Genomic DNA, 11,515 nt, shown 5'->3' on the forward strand with positions numbered 1-11,515 from the left:
CTGCTGCGGGTGCTGCTGCAGCTGCTGTGACTGTTCCTGCTGCAGGTGCTGCTGCAGCTGCTGTGACTGTTCCTGCTGCAGGTGCTGTAGCTGCTGTGACTGTTCCTGCTGCAGGTGCTGCTGCTGCTGTAACTGGTCCTGCTGCAGGTCCTGCTGCTGCTGCTGCTGTGACTGTTCCTGCTGTAGGTGCTGCAGCTGCTGTGACTGTTCCTGCTGCAGGTGCTGCAGCTGCTGTGACTGTTCCTGCTGCAGGTGCTGCAGCTGCTGTGACTGGTCCTGCTGCAGGTCCTGCTGCTGCTGCTGTGACTGTTCCTGCTGCAGGTCCTGCTGCTGCTGCTGTGACTGTTCCTGCTGCAGGTGCTGCTGCTGCTGTAACTGTTCCTGCTGCAGGTGCTGCAGCTGTTGTGACTGGTCCTGCTGCAGGTCCTGCTGCTGCTGCTGTGACTGTTCCTGCTGCAGGTGCTGCTGCTGCTGCTGTGACTGTTCCTGCTGCAGGTCCTGCTGCTGCTGCTGTAACTGTTCCTGCTGCAGGTGCTGCTGCTGCTGTGACTGGTCCTGCTCTTGTAACAGTTTCTGCTGTTGCTGCCACAGTTGTTGCTCCTGCACTTGCTGCTCCTGTATTTGTTCCTGCCGTTGCATCAGCTGCAGCTGTGGTCTCAGCTGCCCAGGGGGCACAGGTTGGGGTGTTCCCTGCAGGTCCTTGTTTTGTTGAGGCAGCTGGCCTTGCCCATCTTGCTGCTGCAATTCTAGCTGCTGTCCTGACGGCTGGCTTTGTGTTTGCTGCTCTGGCTGCAGCTCTCGTTGCCATTCTGACTGTTGCAGTTGCAACTCCTGCTGTCCGGGCTGTGCTTCCTCAGCGAGTTCCCCGGCCCCCATCGGGGCTGAGCTTGTTGGCCGTGGTGGGCTGCCGTTCTTCTCCTGAGCCTCTTCTTCCTCTTGATTCTCACCCCCACCACTGCCACCTGTAGTGGAAATGGCAGGAAGCCAGGAGAGAAAGATCTACAGGCAGCTCTCGGGATCAGACCCCCATGACCTCCCCGTTTACCCTGCCCCATGGACAGCCACTCTAGGACACACTGTTGAGCTCTCAGCAGGGACCCAAAAGCACTGGGTCAAGTGGCCATGGCAGCGTGGCAGAAACTGAAATGCCCAGAGGTGTGGGGCTGGCTTAGAAATGTGCCCAAAGGACTGTGGGTCGCGTCACCCTGGACCCTGACTCTCTGACCTCTCCTCTGGGCCTTCCTCCACACAGCCTCCATGCTTAGATCTTGGCAGTGACAAGAGTCTGGGTGTCTGGGGCTCTCCAACACCATTCCCCGAGAAGTCTCTGGGGCTTAATTACCATCCAGTGGGAATCAGCGAACAAGCCACTCGGACAGCTAAGCCACAAGCCCACGCTGAACTCTGACCTCAGTTAGGGTCATGCCTTAAATAAGCGAGAACTTGCCTTCTCTGTAAATAATAAAGAATCTCTGTAAAGCTGCCTGGAAGTATTACCACAGGTGGTTTCTAAAAGTCCCTGAAGTGTCAGAGCACGAGGTTTCCAGCGGGAAGTCCTCAGGTCAGGGCCTAACTACCACTCCTCCTACAGCCTCAGAGGCCTCCCTGTCAGTAACAGCCTCAGGATACCCACACTTCCAGCTTCCTGGGTGAAGCCTCTAGAACCAGGCGGGTGCTCGACAAACCCCTCTCCCTGTGGGTTAGGAAATTAGTTTGCAAACTGACAGTTTGGAAATACCGAGGACACAACTAGCCCCGTGTGAAACAGCCTTGAGATGGGACGTGTTTGAGATTGTTAGTCTGGAACAGAAAGGACTAACTCCACACGCCCACGTCGTGACCGGCCAGTTATGTGACCTCTGGGAACCTGAGTTTCCCTGTCTGCAAAAGGAGATCGACCCTTCTCAGGGACCCAGCAAGAATTCGAGGGGTACAGGTGCGGCTCAGCATTGTGCAGGTGTACAGTAACCCCTGCCACCTACATGTCACTCCATTGTCACGTGTCACTCTGCACAATAGCCACGTGTTGTTTCTCGTTTCGAGCATTTATACTGTGTTCCCAGAAAGTCCAAAGAGGCTTGCTCCATTCCCAAGTCTGATTTCAACATTTATTTTTCCTACTGCCCCATATTTTTTTTTTTAAGATTTTATTTATTTATCAGAGAGAGAGAGAGAGCGCACAAGCAGGGGGAGCAGTAGGCAGAGGGAGAGGCAGGCTCCCTGTGGAGCAAGGAGCCTGATGCGGGACTCGATCCCAGGGCCCTGGGATCATGACCTGAGCCGAAGGCAGACGCTTAACCGACTGAGCCGCCCAGGCATCCCCCGCCTCATATTTTCAATTTTATAATGGAAAGCAGGGGTTTTATTTATAAAATTTATAAAATTTTGCTTTCTGGCCACTTTTCCAGGAGTATATTGATCTAATAAAACCACCTCTGAGAGCAGCAGGGACGCATCACGCCTCTGTTTGAGTCCTCACATTTCTAGCCCAGCATTTGGCCATGTGGCCAGTCCCGGCTTCTTGCAGCCACGTCAGCATTTTTAACAATGATGTTTTAGTAAACATTAAGTTCACCTGATGTGTATACCCTTGCAAGACTTTTCTCGGTCAAATATTTGAGCCGGAAGACCCCTCATTTCATCCACACATCCCCACCCAACCCCTCCAATTTCGTTGGTTCTTTTCATGCTGTTCAACCTTGAGCCAGCCCTCACTTAGTGCCCTCAAAGGACAGAGAGGGAAACTGGCTCCCAGGAGCATGACCACCATAGAAAGTTGGCCCAGAGTGGGTGCCAGAGGGAGAAGGCATCTTGGAAGGTTCTACAGGCCACATTTGGCTCTGGGCAAAAGGGGAGAAAGATGGATGGAAGCAGAGGTCAGGAAAAGTGGACAAGGTCAGAGAAGGCCACAGGAAAAAGAGAAGCCAGGGGGCCAATGCCTGGGGCACAAGGGAGAGAGCCCCTGATTTCAATCTGAGAACTTGAGTCTGGAGCCCGGGACAGGTAGGAGGGCAGTGGAGACTACGTGACCACTGGGGACACAGCAGCAGCTCCCAGCCAGCACACATCCGGGGTCCAGGGCATGGGCTGAGAATGTCTGCACTGTCGGGAGCCTGTCACCAGCAAAACCACAGCCTGACGGAGCCGCCTTAGAAAATCCTGAGGCAAACCTGCCAGTGTTACTCCAGGCAGCTGAAGTCAGCTGGTGTGAGAGGTTGCAGCCTGCCCTCCCCACCCGGAAACCACCAAGTGAGCGCCCTTGCAGACAGCAGGCTGCCCCGCACCCTACAGCCCCCTCTCTCTTGGCCACAGCAGGCCTGGGGCTCTATCAAAAGGTCCTCCCGGGGGCTGAGGACTATCTCCTGCTTTAGGTCAGAGCCACACCCCTCACAAGCCCCTCACCTGAGAGGGTGCCAGGCCCTGGGCCCCCATCTTCAAGACACCGAAGCTCCAGCACGAAGGTCTCAGTGGCTGCCCCCAGCTCCATCCTAGCGTTCAGACCAAGATCCCGGGGGGGCAGCTGTGCTGAGAGGAATGAGGAAGCTGTTCAGGTGGGCAGGAGTGCTGTGAGCCCCCCAGCCCCGTGGCACTGACTGCCAGAGAGCCCTCCATCTCCACCCAGGCTGGAAAGGAGGACGGTGCAATCCATAGCTGGGGAAGGGAGGCGCAGGGCTGCCTGGAGGCTCAGCTCCCAGGGCCCATTCATTCCCCCCTCCGCCCCCCCCCAGGGGCAGACCTTCCTGTCCCAACTTTGCAGGGCCCATGCTCAGCCCCAGGCTTAGGGGCTGCTGGTACATCTGCTCCTCACTGAGAGCTGACTGTGGGAACCGGCCTTCACTAGGGAGCTGGAGTCCCACAAGGGACATTTGAGGAAGTTTGCAGAAAAAGACACCTCACATTCCACCGCCCCCTTCAAAGCACTGACAAGTGTGTTCACCTCCCTGGTTTCTTGCCTCCCAGAGCACTGTTGGGGTTCACCCAGCCTTCCAAGGCCACAAGCAGGCCACAGGTTCCAGATGCCACCTCAGCTCCCTAGGAAGGCAGGTTTCCAGAGCACAACCCATGGAATCAGCTCTGGCCCAGGGGCTCCTGAAGTCTGGAAGGTTCCCCACCTCTCTCCTGCATCCACTCTGGCCCCTGCAGAAGTATCCCCACATCCAGTCCTGCCTCCCCTCCTAGCAGGATAACTCCAACTCCCCTTTGCAGAATCCAGTCCAGAGGCCCTCCAGAGAACGCCCCCCCGCCCACCTCCCCGCTGGGCCCACCTGGTGCAGCATTTCCTGCTCTTCACAGCGGCCTCTGCGCTAGGGGAGGTGTGGTCAGCAGCGGCGGGAGAGTGCAGGCCGCTAGCTCCTTCCTGAGGCGCCTCCATCCAGAAAGAGCCGGGGAGGCGCTGGGCCACAGGGGGCCCTTCTGGGCACTGCGGCGGGCCTGTCGCTGTCAGGGCCGTCGAGGTCGCCCTGGGCCAAAAAAGGGGCAGAACGGAGTTCGCGAGCAGAAGTTGGTGTCAGCGGCCAGGGGAGGGGGGTGGGGAGGGGCTGGGGGCCGGCCGGGGCCGGGGTCCGGCCCCAGATCCCCGGGGCGGGGGCGGGGGCAGCCCGGGTCCGGCCGGGGTCCGCCGGCGGCCACAGGTGCCCGGAGCCGGCGGGCGGGGGGCGGCCCGCGCCGGGGTCCCGTTGGCTCGCCCGCCCGCCCGAGCGTGTGTCCGGCAGCGGGCAGCGGGCCGGGGGCGGGGGCGGCGGGGCCGGCACAGGAAGTCCCCCCGGCATCCGCATCCTGTCCCCCGCCCGCCACCCGCGCGCCCCGCGCCCCGGCCCCCGCGCCGCCGCCGCCGCCGCTCTAGGCTGCCGCGAGCTCGGTGGGCTTAACCCTTCCCCGCCCGGCCGCTCACCCGCGGGTGGCGACTGTCGCTGCCCCGGGGGGGGGCGGCGGGCGAGGCTCCCGGCCCGGGCCCTGCCACCCCCCGGGGGGCCGGTGCAGCCTCGCGGCGCCCCTGGCCCGGGTCCAAGCTGTGGTTCATTAGCACTCCATTGGAGGACACTCACCTAAAGAGGAGGCCCCAATCCGCCCCCCAGCGGACCCAAAAGAGGCCGCTGCCTCCGCCCGTCGAACCCCTCCTCCTGGAGGCCTGGGATGGTGAAGGCAGGGCTGGGGGAGCTGGGCGCGGAGTTTGTGCGCGTTTGGACAGTGGGCTGGGACCCCAAAGGACCAGATGGGGCCGTGGGGGCCACCCTCGTTAACTAAAGGGTTAGCCCGGCTCGCCTCCTCTACGCACAAGGTCTGCGGTCAGGCCCCCTCTCTGTCGCCCCCAACCTCTGCCCTCCCCAGGTCCCCACCCCAGTAGCCATGTGCAGAGGCGTCCCTGGACAGGCCAAGCTGACCCCTGCCTGGGTCAGGGGTCTCCTCCTCAGGGAGGCCTTACCTGACCATCTTGATATCCCATCACTTTGCTGCACTGTCTGAACCTGGAGAGTTCACATTAAAATCGGGATACTCCAATTCTGTTGAAAAATCCCAAGATCTGGCCTTGGAGAGCTGTTCCTGGGCTAGAGTATGGGAATGCCTCACTGGAGGTGGGCACAGCCCTCATGTGGTCACAGTCCTCTTCCCTCCTTACTGTCTCCATCCTGGCCTGGCCGCCCCGCCTTGTTCCATTTTTGGATGCTTCCTGGCCCCACAGGCTGTGGAGTTTAGGACTTCTCCTCTAGCCCTCTGAAAAGCTTGCGCTCTGGCTGGCAGCTTCACCCCCAGACTAGAAGCTCCAGGCGGCCGAGGCCTGCCCCTGCCTCTGCCTCATCAGGGGAACCAGGGCAGCAAGAGCCTAGCTCTGGAGGCAGAAAAATCTGGATTCACAATGGCCTCTTCCAGTTGGGTAATGAGGCAAATTATTCCCTTGCATCAGTGGAATAGGGACAGCACTCTGCTAGCCAGGAGTTTAAGGAAAAGTGAGCATCTCCCCTCTGGCCAGCTAGGTGTGCACCTTCCCTCCCCCCGGAGGGCTGGGAACAGAGCTATCTCTGCCAGGTCCTTCCTCCAGGGAGACCTCATGCCCAGAGGATCCAGAGGATCCACTCACTCCTTGAATCTTTAACCTCTCTCTCTGCTGGCTTCTTTCCAAGAGCATTTGCTCATTCTCCCGGCTCTCCCATCTTAAAAACATGCAACCCCTTCTCTCTCCTGCCCTCGGTGGCCAAACTGCCCAGGAAGATGCCCCATAGCAGTTCTGTCCATATCTCCATCTACCTGTCCCTCCCCCTTCTCCAACTTGGCCTCAGTCCCATCACTCCACCCAGACAGTTCCCTCCAATGTCACCAGTGACCTCCATGTCACTCAGTCTCATGCTATTCCACCTCTAGGCAGCTTTGGACAGTTCTCCGGTGGCTGATGAGAGGGACCACCCTTGGTTCCCCCTTCCTCTCGGTCTGACTCCTTAGCAGGTACGTTGCTCACCTTTACATCATCAAAACCTGCATAAGGTGTCTTCCCAATCAACAGTTCTATCCTGGAGAGTATTTCTCCTGTCCATGACCATGACTGAGCACCTCACAAACAACAGCCACCCTTTTCCTCCTCTTTCTCCCTTTTTTTTTTTTTTTTTTAAGAAAGAGAGTGAGAGAAAGCAGAGGGAGTGGGGAGGGGCAGAGGGAGAGGGAGAGAGAAAATCCCAAGCAGGCTCCATGCCCAGTGTGGAGCCTGACATGGGACTTAATATCATGACCCTAAGATTGTGACCTGAGCTGCAATCAAGAGTCGGACACTTGGGGCGCCTGGGTGGCTCAGTCGTTAAGCGTCTGCCTTCGGCTCAGGTCATGATCCCAGTGTCCTGGGATTGAGCCCCACATCGGGCTCCCTGCTCAGCGGGAAGCCTGCTTCTCCCTCTCCCACTCCCCCTGCTTGTGTTCCCTCTCTCGCTGTGTCTCTCTCTGTCAAATGAATAAATAAAATCTTTAAAAAAAAAAAAAAGTCAGACACTCAACTGACTGAGCCACCCAGGAGCCCCTCTCCCTTTAATTTTTTGTCCAGGCAATACATATACTGAATTGAATAAGTCAAATTGTTGTACGAGGCTTTAGCAACAACAAAAATCTCTCCTCGCTTCTGAGTCCCGTCCCGTTTCTTCTGATTTTTTTTTTGCCATGTTTCTAAATAATACGCTTATGATGCTATTATTTGGTTTTTCCATTTTACGTAGTATCTATGGACATCCCACTCTGGAAGATGCAGATTTAACTCTTTAAGCCACACATACACATGTTTTCTTCCTCCCTATAATAATTTGTCTGGTCTTTATCCAGTTTTCTGGGATAGAGCCCTTGCAATTTCTCCAGTGATAGGAATGTCTTTGTTATTCGGGGGGCAAGGGGGCTGGATTAGCTCCAGGATGGGGGCTGGTGATACTAGAAAGACCAACCATATGATTACCTCTGGGGCTAGAGATTGAGGTCAGTCATATGGCCAGTGATTCAATCGATCATCCCTACACAATGAAACACCAATGAAAACTATGGGCACCATGATTCAGGTGAGCTTCCTGGTTGGTGATAGATTCTCCATGTCCAGAAAGAGGACATAGAAGCTCTACATTCAGGACTCTTCCTAGACCTTGGATCTCTTCAGGGACCATGGCTGGTCCTGCTTTGTATCCCTTGTAGTAAAACTGTACTCGTAAGTATAGCACTTTCTTGAATTCTGTGAGTTGATCTAGTTAATGATCCGACCTGAGTAGGTCAAAGGAATCCCTGAACTTGTAGCCCGTTGGTCAGAAGTGCCGGGGGCCTGGAGACTCCCAAACTTGCAGATGGTGTCTATGTGGGGCAGTCTTCCTGGGCGTGATGCCCTTATCTTGTGGAGTCTGTACCAACTCTGGTGGTCAGCTGCAAAAGTCCAGGACGGGACCACACCTCTCCACAGTTTCATCACAGTCAGTGGTAAATCCACATGTACTGTTCCCATGAGTACATCTCTGTAAATATTTTTCCCCGCTGAGCCCAGTAAAAGGATTTGTATTAGTTCCCTTCTTGTACAACTCTTAGTTCTTCCTAGAATTAATCTCTCCTCCTCTCTTTTTTTTTTTTTCTTTTTAAAATTTGCTTTGATTCAGTCTTAGAATCGCCTGAAAAGTCTTTCCGCATCCTCCTTTGGCTCTCTAAATGCCTGTGAACCCAAATTTCCACCTGGTCAAACACATCAGAAAATCTATTTGTTTCATTTTGTTTCCAGACATCCCTTCTGGAGCCTCCTTCCTTTGGACCCAAATTGGGCAGTTGGCCCTCTGGAGTGCTCTGTCAGCCTGGAACTCTGGTGTCATCATCTGGGACTCTGTGTCTCTTACTCTCTCTCTCTCCTCCATCAATCTGTTTCCTCACACGGCATCTCTCTCCTTTGGAAGTCCTAATAGAGACACTTAGTGCTCACCAAATATTCCAAGTCTTCTCCTATATTTCCAAGTCTTATATGCAGTTCAACTGGGATTAAATGATTAATTTGGCCAAGGGACTATGACAGGAAGTGACCTGGGCTATGTTTAAGCCAAAGCACTTAGGAGCTGGTGGGCCACCTCCATCTCACGTCTCCCCTGCCGCGTGGCCTTGGAGGTGATGTGTTCCTGATGGTGCAACCCTGAGCTGTCCCTCCAGTGAGGAAAACACCAGAACTCGTAAATAATTAAGCAGAACATTTAATAGAGGAAAATGGTCACAAACACGTTAAAAGGGCTGGAGCATGACACAGGGGATGATGGGACTACCTAGGTTAGGACCTCTAGGGCTAGAGGGGCAAGAGGGCAAGAGGGGAAAATGGTATTATAGAGAGACACAATTGCTGCATCAACGAGGATGGGGTCGGCATTGTGGGAACTGGGCCGTGTAAGCAAGAAACAACCAGCCCAGACTCTCCAGCCAGCAACGGCTCCACCAGAAACAGGGAAGGTCTTTGCTTGCATCTTGACTTCTGATCCCTCCTTGGTGCTTTCCATTGGCAGAATCTAGCCAGAGGCCAGCTGGTAAGGGAGCCCGGGGAAATGTCATTTCCCATCTTCCAGCCTCGAGCACTGGAGCATATGGAAGGATGGGGATTGAGTCAAAAGGCAAGAGGCAAAGAGCTTGCACATCTGGTGAGGGTAGAGCAAGCCTCCTGCCAGACCAGGTTGGAAATGCAGACATTTCTGAGCTAAGGCAGGGATGGGAATGCTGCGCGGCTAGCGTTGATCATCCTGACCTTCATTCCGGGGAGCACATTCTTTAGTGGTCTTCCTGAGAAAGAGCATACGGCAAGAAAAATTTGGGGAGTCTTCACATCTAAAAAGTTTTTATTTGGGGCGCCTGGGTGGCTCAGTCGGTTGAGCATCTGCCTTCAGCTCAGGTCATGATTCCAGGGTCCTGGGATCGAGCCCTGCATTCGGCTCCCTGCTCAGCAGGGAGTCTGCTTCTCTCTCTCCCTCTGCACCTCCCCCTGCTTGTGCTCTCTCACTCTCAAGTGAATAAATAAAATCTTTAAAAAAAATTTAAAAGTTTTTATTCTTACATGTGACTGAACATGGATTCTAGAATGGCAATGCCTTCTCCTCAGATTTTAAAGACACCCTCTCATTGTCTTTTGGCCTCCAGTGTGGCTATCCAGGATGTCCCGTGCCATTTTGATACGGGATCCTTTCTGTGTGGCTGGTATTCTGCCTCTGGAAGATTGTAAATCTTTTTTTTTTTTAACCTGGATTCTGAAGGTCCATGATGACAGGCACTCAGGTAGCCACCTCAGTCAGGAGACTCATGCTTTTCTGTTCAAGAAATGAATTTGACTTATTTATTTCATAGTGTTCCCTTCCATTTTCTCTTTTCTGCTTTTCTAGAATTTTGAGTATTCGGATGTTGGGCCTTCTGTTCCGATCCTCTAATGTCCATTGTACTTTCTCTTTCATTTTCATCACTTAATCTCTTAGTTACATTTTCCTTTTTAAAAAAAAGATGTTATGTATTTATTTATTTATGTGAGAGAGAGAAAGAGCGAGGAGAGGAGCAGAAAGAGAGGGACAAGCTGACTCCTCACTGAGCAAGGAGCCCGTCCGACATGGGGTTAAGTCCCACGACCCTGAGATCATATCCTGAGCAGAAATCAAGAGTCGGACGCCCAATTGATGGAGCCGCCAGGCGCCCCTCTTGGTTACGCTTTCTAGAAGAGTTTCTCGTCACTGTCCTCTAACCTTTCTGCTTTTATTTCTGCAAGCCTGTCTTTAATTTCCAGAGCTTTCTTATTCTCAGACTCGGTTTTTCTCTTATACGTTCTCCTGCTGCACGATCGCAATATTTGCTCCTGTCTCCCCAAAGACAGTAAACTTTGTTCCTGCTTCCTCTAACATCATTGTTTGCTCTAGTTAATTTTTTTTTTTTTTAAGTGTTTGCTTCATTTCTCCTGTTGGAGGATTTCCTAAGATGCCAGGTGGTGCTGGGCTGTTTGATGACGTGTGTAGAGTAAGTCGCTCTGCAAGCAAGAGAGGGACACCGCCATGGGGAGGGGTGTCCTCCAACATCTGGTAGTATTTTCTCTCGGGCCACTCAGTTTCTCTTGAAAGGACTCATCTGATCTCCTGCCTGGGGAAGTAACTTGGCCCTGGGCATTCTAGGAGCCACATGGGGGGTAAAAAAGACTGGGAAAGGAGGTCTCACGTTTTGGAAAGCAGATTTCACTAAACCCCCATGGTTTCAAGAAGAACTCTTCCTGCCTCTGATTCTGCCCAGTGTTCCCAAAGTCAGAGCCTGTTTGATACCATGCTTTTGCCAGAGTAGATGGGAAGTGGGAAGGGAGGTGTGGGGACCCACTGGCCCTTTGGGATACTTTGTAGCAGTCTTTGTTTTCAGCCATACTGGGGGGGAATCGGGTTGTTTCTTGCTGGCTTCCCCCTCTGACAGCTTAGCTTTCAACTTTCTCTACTCTGCTAAGTCAGATCCACTAATTCATCTGTGTTCCAGTTTCTAAAATCGTGTGCGGGATGCCTGAGTGGCTCAGTCGTTTAAGCGTCTGCCTTCGGCTCAGGTCATGATCCCAGGGTTCTGGGATTGAGTCCCACATCGGGCTCCTTGTTCAGCAAGGAGCCTGCTTCTCCCTCTGCCTGCCTCTGTCTCTCTCGCTCTCTGATAAATAAATAAATAAATCTTTAAAAAATATATATATATAAAAAAATAAATAAAATAAAATCGTGTGCTTTTGATTTTTCCTCACTGAGAGAGACAGACAAGAGACAGCGAGCAAAAGAGACAGAGAGAAGGGGAGACAGAGAGGAACAGACAGTGGGCTGGGAGCAGGGGCCCCACTGGGGAGAGGAGTGTGACAGACTTGCGCCCAGATAGTGGCTCCTGGGGCTGCAGGAAGTTTATCTTTCCGCTGGGGATGATGGCGGAGGCTTGGAATATGATCCTGGGAAGAATGACAGGCTGGGGAGCAGCACTGATGGCTTGGAATGCATCTAAAGCATGCGCAGTGGTGACCTGGGGGGCAAAGGTGGGGCCTTGCTTCCTCAGGTCA

At 53.9% G+C, this 11,515-nt stretch overlaps 1 protein-coding gene across 1 annotated transcript in view; it reads right to left on the minus strand.

Moving 5' to 3' along the window:
• ZNF853 (zinc finger protein 853) overlaps window positions 1-4,826 on the minus strand; it is a 7,728-nt gene extending 2,902 nt beyond the window's left edge. The window contains exons 1-3 of the mRNA XM_081819278.1: window positions 4,266-4,826; window positions 3,403-3,520; window positions 407-962 (exon numbers count right to left, since the gene is read on the minus strand). Of these exons, the coding sequence (XP_081675404.1) occupies window positions 407-962; window positions 3,403-3,520; window positions 4,266-4,277 (686 nt within the window). The 5' untranslated portion in view covers window positions 4,278-4,826. The remainder of the gene's footprint in view (window positions 1-406; window positions 963-3,402; window positions 3,521-4,265) is intronic.
• Window positions 4,827-11,515: the final 6,689 nt, after the last annotated feature.

Source organism: Leptonychotes weddellii, chromosome 5 (genome assembly GCF_054177405.1).
Source record: "Leptonychotes weddellii isolate Sample4059 chromosome 5, ASM5417740v2, whole genome shotgun sequence".
NCBI classification, from domain to species: domain Eukaryota; kingdom Metazoa; phylum Chordata; class Mammalia; order Carnivora; family Phocidae; genus Leptonychotes; species Leptonychotes weddellii.